Here is a 19,780-nt window from a genome sequence, read left to right on the forward strand (position 1 = left end):
CTTATTTGGAAATAGGGTCTTTTCAGATGAAATTAAGGTAAGGATTTCAAAATGGGATCATCTTGGAATTAGGGTGGACCCTAAATCCAGTGACAAGTGTCCTTAGAAAAGAAGGTGGCACAGAGTGACACAGAGAGGAAGGCAGAACAGAAACTGGAGGGAGGCGTCTATACGCCAACGATCGCCAGTGACACCAGAAGCTGGAGAGAAACAGGCAGATTCTCCCTCGAAGCCTCCAGGAGGAACCAGCCCTGCTGACACCTTGACATCAGACTTCTGGCCTCCAGACTGTGAAAGAATACATTTCTGTTGTTTAAAGCTGCCCATGCTGTGGTACTTTTCTGTGGCAGCCCACATGAACTCACACAGGTCTGGTTGCCTGCCCCCTTCCAAAACAAACCACTCAGAAGTCAAATGCTGCTGAAGATGGAAATCAGCTTTTATTCAGGAATACCGGTGACCTGAGGAGAGATGTTAGGCTAACCCACCTCTCCGGTAAACCTGAAGGAGAACGGCCAGACTAAAGCCATCTCCAAGACTCGGATTTACTGAGGGTTTTTAAAAAATTTTTTTATTTAGGGCCGAGCCCATGGTGCACTCGGGAGAGTGCGGCGCTGGGAGCGCAGCAGTGCTCCCGCCGCGGGTTCGGATCCTATATAGGGATGACCGGTGCGCTCACAGTGCTCACTGGCTGAGTGTGGTGCGGCCGGTCTCAAAAAGGACAAAAAAAAAATTTTTTTTATTTAATCATAACTGATTATACATATTTTGGGGGTTCAAAATTGAGACATGTTGATCAAATCAATATTATTAGCATACTTATTGTTACAAATCGTAATTATTCTTTGTGCCCCTTGTCCAATCTCTCCCCACTCCCCCATAACCCTAGATTTCTTCCTCCTTCTGAAAGAGTAATGGTTACTCTGTTGATTTGTTGCCTAGATCATCTGTCCAGTGCTGAGAGATGTGTTCAGGTCCCGCAGTATTATCATAGAGCAGAAGCTTCTTCTGTCACTCTGGAATGGGCTTTGTGGAGAGAGACATCCTCTTCTTTTCTTTGGTCTCTGCTGGTGACTCTCTCCATGTCAACGCACTTCAATGGCTGGCAGACCATCTGCATGGTGGTTGTGGCGTCTAGCTGCTTTTGTGGCAGCTGTTGTTATTGTGGTGGCTGTCGTGGGCCACCCACATGGAGGTGAGGTTTTTGGCATGCTCCTTGGTGCTGGCAGTGTGCCTGGTTGTGGGAGGGAGGTCCGGTCCCTGGTCCATGCCTCAGGTCCCCAGGTGGGCCCTGAGGTGCTGGTGGTGTGCCTGAGCTGGAACTAACTTTTTGTCCTTTGCTTACTTCTAAAATGGGGGAACTTCCTGTGGGGACCAGTACTTGAGCTGTGTGGTTGAGCTAAATTGCCACTTTGCTGCTGTTTCCCTAGGGAAGGCTTTCTGTGCAGTTTAGGTTTTAATGGTTGACTTTATAGGTACTTCCGGCTCTCCAGAGACTCAGTGTACCTGGGTTATGTAGAAACTCTGATCTGGGCCTGAGTCTTTTCATCAAACTGCACCCCATGCAATTCTATATTCCGGACCAGTCTCCTCTGAGTGGTTCTGTGCTGATTCGGGGGCAGATCGATCAGCTGTCCTTGCTGTGCCCCAGTGTTCCCCTGGTGGGCTGGTGCTCCAAACACTTCCTATGGGATGGGCCATGCACTGTTCCCTTGCAATGACTCACCAGCCTCTGAGTGGCTCCTTTTTTTCAGTTGTTCTGGCTCCTCACTCCTATGTGGGTCCATGGGATCCCTATTAGTGGTCTCGCTGGCCTGGGGGCCGCCAAGGCCCTCTTCTCCCCTGCTGCCTCCAAGCAACTCCATCCAAAGGGCACAGCTGCGGCTTTTGCTGTCTCCTGCTCTGTGCACTCAGCAGCTCCAGACTTAAAGTGACCACAGTATGAAATGGTCTGAGCAGTTTTTTCTTTCTCTCATTGTGGCTTCTCCCACCTTCATGCACTCTGTAGGTCTCCCCTCCTCTTCCCCTGAGCTCTAGTGGCCTCAGCTTGGCTGCTGTTGCTTTTTTATAGTTGTAAGTTGGTTGATTTGTGGTAGAGTGTGACACTGGGGACCATCTATTCTGCCATCTTGACCAGAAGCCCTACTGAGGGGTTTTCAAAGAGAGGGTTGAGGGAGTGGAACGTGGGAAATGAAAAGCAGGAGTGGGTGTGGGGTGGGGACATGAGCCGCAGGGACTCGGTGCGAGGAGCCAGGTGCAAGGTCTCAAGGCTCCATCTGGTTTCTGCTCCTGTCCTTGCTGTCATCTCAGGTTCTGCTGGAGGGGTGGCATCAGCACAGCTTTACTGATGTCTTCCTTGGTTTTCCAGGGTCTGGATGGTACGTGCCAGTCTGCAGCTTCAGGCTGACTGGAAAACAACTTTACATTCATGTCAATAATGTCATCTTGCCCCATAACCAAGGTTCAAAATGTCAAATAACCATGGGAAAAGAAAGAACTCAGAGAAGTTCATGCCAAGAGAAAAACTGTGTCCTTTTAAAATCTTTTAGAGTCCATGCAGTTTTAGTTTCCAACATGGCTTCAGTCCTGCTCACTCCAACACTGTGAGCTGGGGAGGTTCTGTCTCTTCCTGGTGGGGTGGGGTGTAAGGCTGCTGCACAGGGGCCAAATCGGGGCAGCCCAGTTGGGCAGCACTGAGATCTGAACCTTTGCCCAACCTCACCTACCTGAAGGAGGAGCTTCCTGCTCCCAGAATTCACTGAGTTCCCTACATCTCCCCTTCCCTGGCCCAAGCCCCCTGTGTGGGGGCTCCCAGCCATGCCCTGGGCCTGCCCAGCCCACCTTCCACCCCCACCCACCCTCCAGCATCCCTTGCACATGCTGTTCCCTCTGCTAGGATGCCCTGCCCCCTGTGAGCCTGGCAAATCCCAACTCCTCTTTCCAGCTCTAGCTCAGATTCCACATCCTCTATGAAGTATGCCCTGACCTTCTTGCCTCCACAGTGTTCCCACTGTTCCCAGAGGCATTTTTAGCAGCAAACTCATTGTCACATCAGCCTCGTCTATGCAGTTGTGAGGGCAAAGCCCTTTGAGGATCTGTGTGCCACCAATTTCTGTAGCCCTAGCTTCTGGCAGTACCTGGCATACAATGGGTGCTCAATAAATGCTCCCTGAATTAATTAAGTGAACTTTACTGGCAGGCAGACCCGCCAGCCCGGATATCTAGTAGTGGCATTGGTACCAGGTACTCAGCACAAATGACCCAGAGGCCCAGAGGTTAGAGAGCCATCCTCATCCTCCCCCCTGCAGCCACCCAGCCCCAGCCCCAACGCCACGGCTGCACAACAGGACAGAGATGCTGCACCCTGTCCCAGGAGCGTGCAATCAAGTCTGGGACTCTCCTTTCACAGCCAGTAAAGGGGAACGAGACCTGGGTGGGGTGAGGGCCTCAGGCTGCCTCAGCTCTGTGATTTTTGTTGGGCATGGATGACACCCAGGAGACGGGCCCCATGGTGAGGGGCCCAGCTGCAGAGATGGGGCTCCCGCTGCCTCATGTTGGGGCAGGTGGTGCGAAGCCGGCCCAGCCAGTTCTGGTGCCAGCAGCCTGCCCACCCCTCACAGCTCACTTCCAAAGCAGCCACCTCCTCCCCCCAAGTCTGGTCACCAGGGTTTAGGAGACAGGAGTGTGGTCCTGACAGTCGGGGACTTATAACCCCAGCCACCTGCCACGGAGCGGGCCCTGCTTCCACCCTGAGCTGCTGCCTGCAGGGTGGGTCCCTCTGGGCAGCTAGCACCCCCCATCCCCACCCTGTCCCAGTTCAGGATGCACACAGATGGCATTTGGGAGAGGCCCACACACCTCTTGCCTCACAGGGGTCCCTCTGGGGGAGGCTCAGAGCCTTGGGAAGGTGGGGGCCCCTCCACTTCAGAGCCAGGGCCCAGGCCCCAGACCCCTGTGAGTCCTGGTTCTGATGGGGAGACTAAGGCAGAGGGTCTGGGACTGGCAGGTCCAACAGAGCTAGGGACAGAACAGTCAATGTGCCGTATTCTTCTTCCTGGGTTCTCCAGCAAATCAAAGGGACATAGATGCCCCGTGAACATAGCTGCATGCTGACCCCAGGCAGTCTCCCTGGCCCCCTGGGCCTCCTGTCCTGTGGCCCACTGGCCCTCTGGCCCCCTCCATTTCCCTGGGTCCCTGCGAAAGACTCGATCCCACATTCCATGCAGGCCTGTAGCTTTAAGCCACCTGGTGGGGCTGTCCCCTGCAAACTGCTCGTTCCACATTCTCAGGGTGGTGGGGTGGGTGGGGTGCTGGCACACCCTCTGGGGGGAAGCCTATAAGACACAGGGCAGGCGGCTGGGTGGGACGGGGGCCCAGGAGAGAGCTGGGACCTTGCTGCCACTGTCCTCATGGCCCTGCTGCTTCTGGGGCTCCTGGGGCTCCTGGGGCTCTGGGGGCTGCTCTGTGCCTGGGCCCGATACCCCTTTCCGGCCCATCGGTGGCCCCCGGGGCCTCGCCCACTGCCACTTATCGGGAACCTGCACTTGCTGCGTGTGTCGCAACAGGACCGGTCACTGATGCAGGTAGGTCAGGCAGCCCCACTGCTCAGCTCTTGCTGCCTTGATGGCAGCAGTGCCCCAGCCCCATCTCTAGGGAAGCTGAACCCCATTTCCACCATCCATTCCAGTGAGGTGCTGGGCTCAGCAGGGGACGCAGGAGGCCTAGGAACCTCTGAGAAGAGAGACACCCCATCCCACAGAGAAGCAGATGCACTGAGTAAGAGGCGGCACTGGAAGTGCTGCCCAAGGTTGGGGTCCAGGAGGGTTCCCCAGCGGGCTCCCCAGAGGTTGCAGCATTTGCTGAGAGCCTGCAGTAGGGCCAGGTTCAGGGCAGCAGAGGCGAGGAGGGCAGGTGTTCCTGGAAGTTGTCTAGGAACTGGACCAAACTGGACGAGCAACGCACAGAGGCACCTTTGGGGCAGGTGTGTGTGGCTCCTCCCTGCCTGGGCTGGAGGCAGGACTGTCCTGGACCATTGTTGAGGGCAGGCTGCCTTGCCCTACAGCCAGGAGCTGGCTGGCCTGGAGGTGAAGCGGAGGTGCAGAGCTGGGCCCCGCGCTGTGCAGGCAACCAGCTCTGCTCCCCGTGTCCACCACCCCGCTGCCACCACCCAGAGCGGTTCCCTCTGCTCGGCCTCTGACGCTCTCACCAGAGACCAGCCAGCCCTCCCCAGCTGCAGCTTCCATGACTTCTTCACTCAAGGGGCTCCTGTTTCCAAACCACCCAGGCGGGGAGAAGGGGCTGCACCCTTTGACCCACAAAGCACTCTGGGCTGAAGCAGCCCTGCCCTACCTTCCCTAGGATGGGACGGGCTGCGCCCCACCCAGCTGCAGCCACCAGGCTCAGAAGACCGAGTATAGCCCAGTGCTGGGCCCCTGAGGCCACCACCCAGTGTACTCGGGGAGCAGCAGGCAGTGGACAGCATGGCAGCCCCAGGTCTAAGTCCCAGCTCTGTCCCTCAACGTGCTGTGATCAACGGCAGCTCACTTCTTGCTTCTGAGCCTCAGTTTCCTCATCTGTAAAATGGGGAGATGACAGCCCTCCTCTCCTGGGGTAGGGATACTGTGAGGACAGAAGGAATGGGCACATGGTAAGGCTCCAGAGGGCAGCCTCGATGTGGCGTCATTGTTCTGTGTCCTCACTCAGGCCAGGGAAGGTCAGTGAGACAGAACTGACCATGCAGGGCCCCAGGCTCAGCTTCTGTGTGCCCTACCTTTACTGCAGGTTGTGGGGGGTGGGGGTAGGGGTGCTGGCCAAACTGAGGCTGGAGGAGGGGATGGAGTCTCCAGGGGATCCAAGCCTATCAGGCTTGCTCTCTGTTCAGACCCCTGGGCTTCCAGAACATGCCACCCAGCAGACAGCCCCTCCTATGCCTGTCGCCAAGTCTTGAGGCTCAAGAGCCCCCTGGGAGTTTCTGCTAAAAAGAAAAATGCACAACAGCCATACCCAGCACCAAATGGCATCACTCCACCCCTTTGGAAGAGATGAGGAGGGGGCTCTGTGGATTCTAGGCTGGACACTGTCTCCCCCACCCCACTCCAGCCCAGCTCCCCTCCAGCTTTGTGACTTCCAGGCCTTTGTTCTCACTCTGCCCACTGCCAGGCCCAGTTTCCCTCCTCCTCTACCCACACCCCCAGCTCCGAGTCTCCCCACATCTGAGCATGGGCTCAGCCTGAGCGGGCTCCCAGAAGACCTGGTGGGAGGAGGCCACTGCTGACCCCTGCCCTCCCCTGCCAGCTCTCGGAACAGTATGGGCCGGTGTTCACTGTCCACCTGGGGCGCCAGAAGACGGTGGTGCTGACTGGCTACGAGGCGGTGAGGGAGGCGCTGGTGGGCACCAGGCAGGAGCTGGCCAACCGGCCCCCCATTGCCATCTTCCAGCTCATCCAGCAAGGCGGGGGTAGGCGTCTGGTGGAGGGCTTCTGCCAGGCAGGGCGGGGCAGTCATCAGCTCAGCTCCTGAGGGCCCTTCTGGGGCCCAAGAGAGGTGGGGGCTTGAGAAGAAGGGCCTCTGGATCCTGGCAGCTGGAGGAAGAGCTCCCAGTGTGGCTCCATAAAGAGCCAGGGGGAGCCTGGGCCTCCTGGGTTGGTGCTGGGGAGGGACAGGGGTGCACATGCAGGCTGAGGTGTCCCAGACACCAGCAAGTTGGGACCCTCCCATCCCAAGCCAAGAGGGGGTTGGGCCAGCCAAAGCCAACTGGGGAGAACAGGAGTGGGCCTAGGAATGAGGCCCCAGCCGGGTCCCACTGACCCAGGTTGTCCCCCTACCTTACTCCCTGCCAACATCACCTGGAGGGGATCTGGGGGGCATGGCTCACTGGCACCATGTTGTCTGGCCCACAGGCATCTTCTTCTCGTCAGGGGCGCCCTGGAGGGCCGCCCGCCAGTTCACTGTGCGCACCCTGCACAGCCTGGGTGTGGGGCGGAAACCCATGGCTGACAAGGTTCTACAGGAGCTGAGGTGCCTCATGGGGCAGCTGGATGGCTACAGAGGTGAGTGTGGGCTGGGGACACCCCTTCGCGGGGGCCCCCACACGACTGAGGCTTGTCTCTGCACTCCCGCAGGCCGACCCTTCCCCCTGGCCCTGCTTGGCTGGGCTCCCTCCAACATCACTTTCACACTCCTCTTCGGCCAGAGGTTTGACTACCAGGATCCCGTGTTTGTGTCTCTGCTAGGCCTCATTGATGAGATCATGGTCCTCTTGGGGTCCCCCAGACTGCAGGTGAGAGGTCACTGCCCAGGCCTCGCGGTGGGGATGGAGCTGGGGGCTGAGACTGGCGTGGGAGGGGGTCTGGCTCTGGGTCTTTCGAGAGCGATTGGGGGCATTCTGGCACTGTCCCCACCCCAGCTGTCAACCCTGCCAGAGTGCAAAAAGAGCCATGGATTCAGAATCAAAGGCCTGAGTCAGCATCCATCTGACATTAATTGGCCATGTGACCTCAGACCAGCCTCCGTGCTCTCTGGAAATGGGGGGGTCTAGAGCAGACGATCCCCATCTTCTTCTCACACCCCCATCAGTAATAGATGCACCTGCTCAAGGTGGGGTGGAGACCAGGCATTTCTTCCTAGGATTGTGGGGCTCCATGTCCCCCAGGCATCGCCCAGCTGACATCAGTTCTTCACTGTGTTACAAAAACCACAAAAATTGCCCCTTCTATTGTTCAGAATTCCCAGGGACATGAGCTTTCATTCTTTTCCAAAATTTAAAGTTTTCATATTTTCAGTCGTGACCATTTTTAACTGTGCATTCATTTACTGACACATGTGTACCTAGCCCCGCTATCTATATTTGCAGTTGGAGTCATAGTTCATACATCCTTTGTTATCCTGATTTCTCAATGGCACATGGTCCTGTGATGTGAGGTAGGGACAGCAGCTGCGGTTTTTGGAGTAGTGGTGAGCGCATCTTCAGTCTCTGTGGCTTCTGACTCATTCTAGCCAGAGCCAGGTGATCTTGTCTCTTTGGGGGGGCCAGGCTGACACCGTCCAACCCCAGAGCCCTCCCAGGAGGATGGAGGTCACAGGGCTTTGCATGACTCCGTGAGGGCGGCCTCCGGGCGACAGGATGTTCCATGGCTTTCTTTGCCTGTGCCAGCTCCTCACCACGGAGGTGCCAGGCAGAATTTGCTACCAGTGATTGCTAACGTCCTGGGGGAGGCAAGTAGTGCATGGTGTGGCCGGGAAGGCAGCCGGCATTTCTTGAGCACTGCTGGAACCAGACTCCGGCCTCGCCAAACAGACAGCTGTGATTCTCATGTCACAGTGCGGGGCGGGAGTGCTCAAGTCTGTTGTCGCGTTCTTTTTTCATGACTTGCTGCAGATTCATAGTTTTCTCCCCAGTGGCAACCGCCTCCCCTCCTCCATCTTACTTGCTTTAGCGGATGGAAAGTTGCGGGGGGAGTACGATGACAAGCAGCCTGTTGGGACTTGCACAAAGCCACCCAGGTGTGTTACCTGTCAAACGGCTCCTTCCCATATGCGGACTGAGGGTTTCCTCTGCGTCCCCGCGGGAGGGCGAGGGGCCCCAGTGCACCGGGGCCGAGCGCCCTCTGGTGGCCACGGGCGGCACCCCACCTCCCAACATATCTGCCCAGAGCCTGAGGCCAGCCCCTTCCTGGCTGCGGGAACACACCTGCTGATAGATGGATTCGCTCCCCACCACGCTGGGGCCTGGGAGGCTGTGCCTGGCCCCCTACCCCACCATCTTGCCCCCTGCCCCCAGCTGTTCAACATCTACCCCTGGCTTGGAGCCTTGCTCCAGCTGCACCGGCCCATCCTGCGCAAGATTGAGGAGGTACGCACCATCCTGAGGATCCTCCTGGAGGCACGGCAGCCCTCCAAGCCTCAGGGGCTCCCAGTGCAGAGCTACGCGGATGCCCTGATCCAGCAGGGCCAGGTGTGGGCGAGACCCAGGTTCACCTCAGACACCTATGGGGAGTCCCGAGGGCCCACCCCAAGAGGAGCTGGGAAGGGGTCCATGCCAGTCCTGTACCAAGCTCCCCCACCTCCTGGCTGGGGGCCTCTCAGAGCTTCAGTCTCCTCATCTGTGAAATGGGGCATTCATAGTACCTGCCTCACAGGCATTGGGAGGACAGGTGAGCCCAGAACACAGTAGGTGCTCAGCAGATGCCAGCTCTTGATCCTTCCTGCCAAGTCTGTCTTCTACCCTTTTCTTGAGCCCAGTTTGGGCTGAGCCCCTGGGGTGGGGGATAGACCCCCTGGACCCTCCAGGCAAGCCTCACCCTGCCTGACTCTGCAGGGGAATGACCCCGAGGGACTGTTTGCCAAGGCCAACATAGTGGCTTGTACCCTGGACATGGTCATGGCTGGCACAGAGACCACCTCGGCCACACTGCAGTGGGCTGTCCTCCTGATGGTCAAGCACTCGGGTGTGCAGGGTGAGGCCCCAGCACTCAGATGGAACAGCCCTTCCTGCCCTCGGTGGGTGGCGCCCCCAGGGTCCAGGGGATGGAGGCTCCCACTGACATGGTGCCCACCCTCTTGCCCCAGGCCGGGTGCAGGAGGAGCTGGACCGTGTGTTGGGTCCTGGGCGGCCTCCCCGGCCGGAGGACCAGCAGGTGCTGCCCTACACCAACGCGGTGCTCCACGAGGTGCAGCGGTACATCACCCTCCTGCCCCATGTGCCCCGTTGCACGGCGGCTGACACCCAGCTAGGCGGCTACCTGCTCCCCAAGGTGGGAGGACCTCGCTCCTTCATTTCCTCTCTCATTGGGGTGGGCTGAGGCAGGGGATCTAGGGACCCTAAGATGGCCGAGCCTCAGAGCTGTCCCTGACAGCCCAGAGCTCCTCTGTTGGAAGCAGAAAAAGGGGTTCAGTTAGGAGCAGGAGGGAGGCAGCCCTCGGCCCCACAGCCCTGTCCTACCTGGAGTGGCAGAGTGGCATATCTGGGTCCCTGGCTGGTGTCCTGGGGAAGGGGGAGTCCCTGCCTGTGTCCTGGGGAGTCTTACTGTGTGATCTGGGGGTAGTCCCTGTTTGTGTGGTCTGGGGTCCCTGGCTTGTGTCCTGTGGATCATGTGGCCTCCCTGGATTCCAGATGCTTCACCTGTGGGATGGGCTAATACCAGGTGGCTGTGGCAGGAGCTGCATCCTCAAGGAAACCTTCTGAGATGGGCCCCTCCACCCCATCTCCCCCCTCGCTCTGAGCCTGCCCAGCCCATGGGAACCCTCTCTCTGTACTCCCATTCCCTGGGCCCAGTCCCACTTCCTCCCCACCATAGGGCACGCCTGTGATCCCCCTCCTGACCTCGGTGCTCCTGGACAAGACGCAATGGGAAACTCCAGGCCAGTTCAATCCGGGCCACTTCCTGGACACAGATGGGCACTTTGTGAAGCGGTCGGCCTTCCTGCCTTTCTCCACAGGTCAGAGGGGGTAATACAGGGGGCCCCAGCCCACCACTGGGATGATTGACCTCCCTAGCTCCTGCCCACACCCACCCTGCCTCCTGCACCCACCTCCTGCTCTCAGGTATTGGGGGCAGCAGAAGCTGCTCTTGCCCCTCGCCACAAACCCTCCCTCCAGTTCCCTGGGATATCCCCCTCGCCCCTCCACTCCAGGGACAGGCCTAGCCCACCCCATTACATGCCTTGGTTTCCCTTGCAGGCTGCCGCGTCTGTGTCGGGGAGAGTCTGGCCAGGACTGAGCTGTTTCTGCTGTTCGCTGGCCTCCTCCAGAGGTACCGCCTGCTGCCCCCACCTGGTGTCAGCCCCTCCACCTTGGACATCACGCCCGCCCCCGCCTTCACCATGCGGCCGCGGGCCCAGGTGCTGTGTGCAGTGCCCAGGCCCTAGGGGTGCTCCTGCCAGGTCTGGCCTGCACTGCTAGGGCAAACTCCCAGAGACCACCACTCCCCAGCACCCAGGTATCTGGGTCACCCCCCTCCTGGCCTCCAGCGTGGGGTGCTCCCTGGGTGACGGAGGGCAGGAGCAGCATCCCTGGGGAGGGTGGATGGGCAGATGCCCCCTCTTTGGCCCCTTGCTGGGCTCCCACTTTGCCCGAAGCAGCCTCAGGGCTGTTGTTCCCGGCCGGCTGCTTCTGTCCCACAGATCGTGTCCTCTGTGGAGCTGAGCAGCCTCATCCGATTTGGAACCCTCCTCTGGGCACCATGGGGGCAGTGGAGCACCCCCCCCAACATCCTGACAGCCCCACCCCGGCCTGGTTCTTTTATTTTTTTGAGGCCCTGGGCCCCCCCGCCCCAGGCTCCCACAACTCAGATCCTATGAACCTTTTCCTTCGGTTTCTTCCCCCAGGCAGCCAGACCCCAGAGTGCACAGCCAGGTTCCATCTGTTGCTCTTCTCCCACGACCCCCCACTCCCACACCCCATGGGTATCAGCAGCTGCCTCTGGCTCCACCCAGGCCTCCCCCCATCAGACCCTGTGGGGCCCCCATACCCACTAGTGCTCCCGTGGGGACTGCAGGGAGGCCCAGGGCTGGGGGCTCGCAGAGGAAGTGCAGGGCTTCCTGAAGGGGGTGGGCACCTCGGCCCCGGGAACACTGGCGGAGCATCAGATTAGCAAAAACGAAAAAGTCTGGCCACACTAAGTGTTGGTGACCATGTGAGTCAGTGCAATGGGACAACACCTGGAGCGTCATAGATGGGGTCCCCAGGCCCAGGGGTTCCAGCACTAAGCACCCACGTGTGCGAGAAGGTGGCCCCTCACGGAGAAAGGAAAACGGACTGTGGCGTGTTCCTACAGAGGCTAGGATGAAGTGACCAGGACCACATGGAGCAACAACACAAATCTCAAACACCCGGGGTGTGGGCGGGGGGGGGGCAAGTTTCCTAAAGTCAGGGCAGGGTCATTGCTCAGACCTGCTGAATTCACCGGGTCACCATGAAGAGGATGGGAAGGAAGCCGGTTTCGGGAGAGGAGGGTGGCACTCGGTTGTGTCCTGTCATTTATTTCTGGAGGAGAGCTGGGTGGTAGGTAGGTAAATGTTTGTTCCATTATTCTCTTCCTGCATGTTGTAATATGTGACATTGAAAAGTTGAGGGCAGACAGAACAGCCACCCTAGCCGGTGGCACCCCAACCCCTGCCAATGCCAGGCAGGCGCTTGTTCACGGGCAGTCACAGGGTGAGATAAAACACTGTTCCAACCCAACTTCATCCTGGTGACTGATTTTGAGGCTCCTCCGGAGCGGGGTGGGGCATTCCAGAGGTGGGGGTGGACAGGCTGGTGTTTGAAGATGCCCACTGGCCTGGGAATGGGCTGGGTGGGAGGACTCAGGCCCCATGCTCTTGGCCTCTGCAGGGGACTCCGTGCCCCCCACTCTCAGGCTCCCCTCAATGCCACCTTCAATTCAGAGTACTTCAGCCCTGAGGGTTGGGGCCCAGGAGAGCCCAAGGCCTGTCTGGGGAGACGCTGATTCTTCCTTCCCCTCATTTTATTGAGGTACAACCGACATATAGCAGACAAATAAGACAATGAAGTACAGTTTTACAAGTGTGACGTCTGTATTTACCCATAAACCATCTCCACGGCTAAGATGATGAATACATCTGTTACCCCACCCCTGACCTTTGGGCCCCACTGGGACTGACTCATGCGACCTCTCACCCCACTCCACCCATGAAGAAACAGGCCAACGAGGTCACAGGACTCCTTCCACGGGGGTGCAGCCAGGGCCCCCAAAACTAGGCAATCTCAACATATCATCCTCAAGTGTTAAAAAAGCATAACTTAGTAAAAATAAGAGCAGGTGTCAAAGCTTTACTTAACTTATTCCTGAGAGAACGGGCAGGCTGCTGGTGACGGTTTAAGAGCATGTGAAGAACTGGGGTGTGGGGTGGGTAGGAGGGCAGAGGGGAGGCCAGGCGAGACCCAACCCTGGCGCCTGCAGCCCCTGGGACCGCCTTCCCCACAGGGCAGAGCAGAGCCACGCTCACATGTCTCACAACCATGCACGGGCCGTGTCGGGGTGCAGAGGCACGTCCTTGGGGAGGGCTTATTGGCAAACGTGGCTGGGTGTTGACAGGACAGACCTTCCCATTGTCTCTGCCCAAGTTGCAAGGTTTTTGTTTGTATTTTTTTACTATGGTAAAATAACATCACATAAATTTCCCATGTTAACCACTTTTCAGTGTACGGTTCAGTGGCGTTAGCAGTTACACTGCTGTGCAGCCGTCACCACCACCCATCTCCAGAACCTCTTCATCTTCCCAAACTGAAACTCTACACCCATTGAGTAACGCCCCGTTCTCCTCCCCAGCCTCTGGCGCCCACCATTCTACTTTCTGTCTCCATGAGTTTGACTACCCTAGATACCTCACATAAGTGGAATCACACAGTATTTGTCCTTTTCGTCTGGCTTATTTCACTTACCATAATGTCCTCAAGGTTCACCCATGTTGTAGCATGTGTCAGAATTTCCTTCCTTTTAAGGCTGAATAATATTCCATTGTATGGATGGGCCACATCGTGTTGATCCACTCACCTGCTGATGGATCATTTCCAAGTTCTGGATCCCCTTTCCTGCCGGCTGCATCCCAGAGAACCCTGGGGACAGGCAGCCAGTGAGTCCAGCCTCCACACTGCCTGGCTTTCAGGAGAAGCCTCTGTGGATGTCCATCCAACGGTCTCCAGATGTGCTGGGAGGGGGCAGACAGGCTGGACACCAGGACTCAGATGACGTGGGCAAATCATCTGTGCACATCTGTTCTCACGGCCGCAGCAGAGCAGACACTGCCTCCGGCCTCTGCGCCCCCTGCCTCTGGGTCATGAGGGAAGGAACGCTCCGGGGCTAGGCGGCCGCTCTTGCTGCCGGACCTGCTTCTGGTTCAGGGCTGGCCCCAGCCACACTACATGCACTTTAAATTATCCTCCTAAGTCAACAAAAAACAAAACTGCAGAGTCCCCGGGTCATAAGCAAACTTTCCCACATGGATCCCAGGGCTGGCCAGGCCTTGGGAGGACACTTTCTCCTGCAATGGAGAAGTCATTGACTATGACCCCAACAAGTCAACAGAGCAGCCATGCTCACTGCCCTCTCACATCCAGCAGGGCAAACATAGGTAGGGCTGGGGATCCTGTCTGGTCCTGTGGGGCAGGGGTTGTGGTCCAGTGATGTCCAATGACCCGAAGTTCCTTCCTCTGTGCAGGGTGGTGTCTGTCAAGAGCTTCTGGCTGGAATCAAGAGGCTGGAAGCCTGACCTCCACTCGTGAACCTGGGCCCTCTCAGGTGACCCACCAGGGCTCCCTCAGAGTGGGGGTCTTCCTCTCACCTCAGATGGTGAGGGGAAACGGAGTGGATGGCAGGGGGAGCCAGGAGGGCTCCCTGGGCTTCAGAGGACAGAGGGACTTGGGCAGCTTGGCCAAGTGTCCCAGGACCTCTCTAGGTGGCTCTTATATGGAACACCCTGAGGGAGACCACATCACTGTCCAAATTAGCCTCTTTCCCTGGATCCAAGTGCTTGTGGAATCTACGGAGAGGCCTGGGGTGTCTGAGGTCAGGGGATATATTGGCTAGCTTTTGCTGGGTAACAAATTGCTCCCAAATTCAGTGGCATGAAACAATGATTTAGTGCCACTGACAGCCTTGATGAGCTCAAGCTGGGCCTGGCCAGGGAGGCTCATGCATTCTCATGGTACACATGATTCTGATCGTCCTGGACGCCTGATTTCCAAGCTATGGCATGTTGTAAAAGGGAAGACAGATCTTCCCCCAGGCAAATCACTTAATAGATGGTGGAAATGACGTCTGGCAGTGGGGAGCAAGCCCATGGGCAATACAGGCATTTAGTCCTGCTCCATAACCATCGTGGGACAACTGTGCCCATCATGCGACCCAGAGCAACCTGCTTAAGAAGTCAGGAAGGTACATCCTAAGTCCTAGTAGAGTCACATCAAAATAAAGGACTTTTTAATTCCTTGAGTAAACTGTCAGTTATCTGGTCAATCTGAGGACTGAAAACAAGCAAACAAGCAGATAATAGAGTCTGTTGTGGGGAGACCTCCCAGCATGCGCCCTGACAATCAAATGTCCCTCCCAAGAAGGTCCGCAGGCCCTTCACTGCACAGATGCTGTCCCCCAGGTACAGGGGGTCTAGGCCCTTCCATCAGCTGTCTGGAAGGTTGCTGACTTCCCATTCGCCCGCCTGAGTGTCCTGAGGGCTCTCACCGTCTGTGGACCACTAGCCACCCTGGAGGGCGCTTGTGTTGGACTGTACCCAAAGCCCCCATCATGCACCTGTAGCAGCAGGTCAGTGTCACAGGAGAAACACGTGAGCAGAAGCAGCTCTTCTGCAGTGGCCGGCAGGTTAGGGCTGTCTGCAGCTTTCCCTCTGTGGCAGGCTGTCCCCGTAACAAAAGCAAGGAAAGGAAGGGTAACCAGAGGTGTGGTCAGGAACATCCTGGTAGACTGCGTCTCCAGCTCTGGGCAAACTGGCTTAATTGATGCTTTTTGTTTTTTCTCTGAAATGCAAAAAGCCCCAACTCCAGCATCCACTGGATTCTGGGGCTGGGGGTTGGGATGTCTGCTAGAGCTGCCCACTGCCCCCCCGCCACCTGGCAGCAATTCCTGGGGTCCCAGAGCCATTGGAACACCTGGACACATTGGCTCCCAGCACTGGGCTCTGCCCTTGATGTCCCAAGGAATAGTGTGTGGGCTTCAGAAGCAGGTGGGCAGTTCCCTAAATTCTGGTCTGCTGGGCCACAGACAGACTCAACAGGGTGAGGTTTAGAAGAATCTAGAGGATTCTAACTTATTGCTGTGGATTGATTGGTGTACCCCAAAGTTCATATATTAGAAGCTTAATTCCCACTGTAACTATTGAGGGTGGGAAATCCTACTGAGGTATTTGAAAGGTGGGCTACATTGTAGGACCATGCCTTAGTGAATGGATTAATAATGGTGGTCAGGGGGGTGGTTCTGAGGGCTTTAAAAGGAGAGTGCGTTAGTCTCCTCTCTCTGCTCCACCGTTTTCTGCCTGTGAGACCTCTGTGTTGCCGTAAAGCCACCTCCAAAGAAGACCCTTCACCAAATGTGTTCCCTGGACCTTGGACTTCCTAGCATCTGAAACTGTAAGCAATAAATTTCATTTTCTTTATAAATTACCCAATTCCAGGTATTTTGTTATAAGCAACAAAAACGGACTAATACAATTGCTATTCACAGTTTGAGGCTTCACACTCAACTTTATCACCTGTGAGCCTCAGAAAAACGAGGGAGGTTTGAGAGGTCACGAGGTCCTCATGACAGAGGAGATCGAAGCTGAGAGGGCGTGGCTTGACCATGCTGGGCAGTGGGAAGGTGGCTGGGGAGCCGCTGGAGGGCGCACGCCACCAGAGTGAGGGTGTGAGCGAGAAGGGAGGTGGCAGGACCGGCTGTGTGCTGCCGGGGGCTGAGCCTGATGGCTGGTGGTGCCCTGCCTGACCCACCCAAGGGACAAGTCAGGGACAGTCAGGGAGAAAGGAGCAAGCAGAATGCAGCAGCCAGTCGCTCCAGGAAGAAAAGGGCAAGGGACACAGAATCTGCCCGGTGTGGTCAGCACAGAGGAAGAGAATGCGAATGCCCAGTACTGACTCATCTAGGAACACACGCGACTGTCGAGGGGCGTGGAGACGGGGAAGAGCTGCGGGGGATAATTAAGCAGCTGAATCCTCACTTTTCCTGGGAGGAGGTAACAGACAATGCCTAGTGGTGAACTATGTTTCTTAGACATGAATCCTAGTAGAAACAGCCATGAGAAGGCTGGGTGGGGGCTGGGCCAGGGGACAGCTTGTCTCACAGTGCTTGACAGGTCTGAGGAGTGTCCACACCAGCCCAGTGAGCGGAGGGAGGCTCCTCACCCCAGAATGCTACCTGCCTCTGTCCGTCTACTTCCTCCCCACAGGCAACGCTGCTCTGACTTCCTGAAGTGCTTTCTGATTAAGTGATGCACACACATAACTGATAAAAATGAATATTAAGATAATGAATCCTGTTTTCATTGTTTCTTTCTGGAGCACCATTCATCAGCTGTGGGCTTTGTCTTGCCAGGTTTAATCTTTGCTCTGGAGGGCCCCTTGGGGAAAGGGAGATTTTTTAAAAAATCAACTTTACTGAGGTTCTTAATAATACACCTAAAGTGTATGTTTTGATGAGTTTTGACACCTGCACACAGTTGTATAGACACCGCAGTCGAGAGATGGGACATTTCCACTTTGATCCCCATCAGGCCCCCTTCCCCGGAGCCTGGTCCCATGTGCTTTCTGTCATCACAGATTACTTGCAGTGTTTGGAATCTCATGTCAATGGGATCACGCAATATGTTCTTGTTTGTGTCTGGCGTCTTCCACACACAATAATTTGAGATTCATTCACATTATTGTGTGTCAACAGTCCTTTCCTTTTTATTGCTGAGTACATTCACTTTGTCTATCCGTTCACCTGGTGATGGACATTCGGGTTGTTTCCCTCTTGGTTGGGGCAACATTATTGTGTGTCAACAGTCCTTTCCTTTTTATTGCTGAGTACATTCACTTTGTCTATCCATTCACCTGGTGATGGACATTCGGGTTGTTTCCCACTTGGTTGGGGCGGGGGGGTTGAAAGGAGAAAATAATGGCCACCATCAGGAAGTTTCCAGGCCCAAGCTGTCCCATGCAAGGACTCAAGGACTCCCAGCCCATTTCCAGGCACGGAGGGCTCCAGAGGCTCAGACAGTTCCCCATGGGCTGCCCCTGGGGTCTCATCAGGAGCACCATCTCTGACCGGCGCCAGGGGTACCCTCAAGGAATTGCTTGGTTCTCTGAGCTTGGTCCAAGTTCTGCCTCTCAACAGCTTTGTCCCAGGTGACAGAGGGTGTCACCTCCCTCTGCATCTTCTGCCAGGATGCAGGCACTTCATGATCATCTGAGGCAGGAACTCTTAGGAAAGAGAAGGCCCTCCTCCAGCCAGTGTCAGGGGAATGTTTGTGCTGAAGTGAGGGGAGGGCCCAGACCGCCAAGACCATTTTTCATGACAAGATGAGGACTTGGTACCCATCACATTTCCCTTTTTGACTTGGCTGCCAGGGAACCCAGGGCTATGTTCTTAATTAATCAGCTCTGATTACTTAAAAACATCTGCCCCTTCTTTGTATTTTGTGGATCTTCCATTACTGTTTTATATACTGTATTAGTATTACACTTATGTTTCTTAGTGTGTTTGTTTAAGATGCCTCAAAGCTTAGGAACAATTAAGGGGGCACGCTGACTGCTTGACTCTCCGTCTTTATCCTGGGTGGCTCTGACTCATGGAGCACCTTCTGTAGCAGTTTCTCTGCAGAGCTGTGATGCCATCACACTGGATTGTAGATGCCACCTCACAGATCTGCAGATTTGTGTTGTGCTTTCCTGTTTGTGATCTCACCTGATGCTAGGACCAGGAAGGTCCGGACCTCTTCACTCACTGTCTCCAAGGGCCACCCTGCACCAGTCTCTCCCACACAGAACAGGACCTGTGTGTGTGTGTGTGTGTGTGATCAGATTTTCAGCCACAAAAGGGCCCAATGCTGTCCAAGGAGCAGCAAATAGCATCCACCCCTTTCTACAGCTGGGTGGGGTGCAGACAAGACTTGGGATGACATGACCCTCAGGGTCTCTTCCAATCCTGAGAGTCCATGGGTCTGTGGTTATGGGTGAAAAGAGGGAAAAGGCTTTGGATGGTCAGCAAGAGACCAGCCCAGGGCCCCTGAGGACGTGTGAGCCCATCCCTGGGCTCCAGTCACCTCACACTGCCCTCACCACGGGTGTTTTGGGGTAACTAAAACTGAAGTAACTGCTGACATCTGAGGGTCACAAACCAAGGCTGGGGAGGCCCAGCCAGGCAAGGAATGGCCATGGGAAGCCTGGGACTCTTTGTCTGGAATAAAGGCCTGGAGCATGTGCCCCACTGCTTGTATCATAACCCACGCTGTGTCCAATGCACCATGTTTGCGTGCTGTTGTCTAGCTACTGCAACCCAAATGTTAGTGACCTGAAACAATGACATTATTGTTGACAAATGTGCAACTTGAGCAAGACTTGGGAACAGCTCATCTGTGAGCAGCCTTAGCTGGGGTGGCTCGAAGGCTGGGGTGCAAGTACCTTCAGGCGGCCTCCCCAAGTGGCCAGGTCCTGAGGTGAGCATCCTGACAGGGCCAGGTGGAGCTGCCTGTCCTTTCCTCCCTGGCCTCAGAAATCATGCAGGGCCATCTGTGCCTCAGTCCAGGTTGGAGGCTGACCCATGTTCAAGAGGAGAAAGTTAGATTCTACCTTCTATTGGAAGAGCATCAAAGACTTGGTTGCCTGTTTAAAAACTATCCCACACACCCACAACCTGGTCAGGGAAGGAGTTGCTCTCCTGGGTGGCAGCAGCAGTCTGGATATCCTGCTTCATGAAGGTGGCCCAGGTTGGGGCCTCTAGCCTGTCACTCTCTGACGAGGGTTGGTGCTGCTGGGTCTTCCAGCAGACCTTCAGGCCTCCTGGGGCAGCCTGGGAGGCAGACATGCACCACCTCAGCCCTGGCTGGCACCTAATGCCTAACGGCAGCCCAACTGCATGGGCCTTCTGACGTGGCCCTGGCTGTGATAGCACATCTCGTACCACCAAGGGCATGTGGCTCAGGACATGGGCACCTGCGCCCCAGTTCTGTGCAGAGTAAGTGCTTCTTGGCCAGGATGGTCACTGCCAACACCTGGAAAAGGCAGGCCTGAGAGTAGAGGGTCAGTCAGTGATGATCGCCAGAAGTGTTGCATACG

At 56.3% G+C, this 19,780-nt stretch overlaps 1 protein-coding gene across 1 annotated transcript; it reads left to right on the top strand.

Annotated features, from left to right (window-relative positions):
• Positions 1-4,409: 4,409 nt before the first annotated feature.
• On the top strand, positions 4,410-10,866 carry LOC103582656 (cytochrome P450 2W1). The gene is made up of 9 exons (XM_008564194.1): positions 4,410-4,583; positions 6,295-6,457; positions 6,900-7,049; positions 7,122-7,279; positions 8,780-8,953; positions 9,317-9,455; positions 9,568-9,752; positions 10,296-10,437; positions 10,679-10,866. The coding sequence occupies exons 1-9, from the start codon at positions 4,410-4,412 to the stop codon at positions 10,864-10,866; spliced, it is 1,473 nt and encodes a 490-aa protein (XP_008562416.1).
• Positions 10,867-19,780: the final 8,914 nt, after the last annotated feature.

Source organism: Galeopterus variegatus, unplaced genomic scaffold (genome assembly GCF_000696425.1).
Source record: "Galeopterus variegatus unplaced genomic scaffold, G_variegatus-3.0.2 Scaffold182, whole genome shotgun sequence".
Classification (NCBI taxonomy): Eukaryota; Metazoa; Chordata; class Mammalia; order Dermoptera; family Cynocephalidae; genus Galeopterus; species Galeopterus variegatus.

Bases quoted from the DNA above. Each gene is read 5' to 3' on its own strand.
- LOC103582656 (XM_008564194.1), top strand. From the start codon at position 4,410: ATGGCCCTGCTGCTTCTGGGGCTCCTGGGGCTCCTGGGGCTCTGGGGG. The intron at 6,458-6,899 runs GTAGGCGTCTGG...TCTGGCCCACAG, and splicing joins GCTCATCCAGCAAGGCGGGG to GCATCTTCTTCTCGTCAGGG. The intron at 10,438-10,678 runs GTCAGAGGGGGT...TTTCCCTTGCAG, and splicing joins CTTCCTGCCTTTCTCCACAG to GCTGCCGCGTCTGTGTCGGG.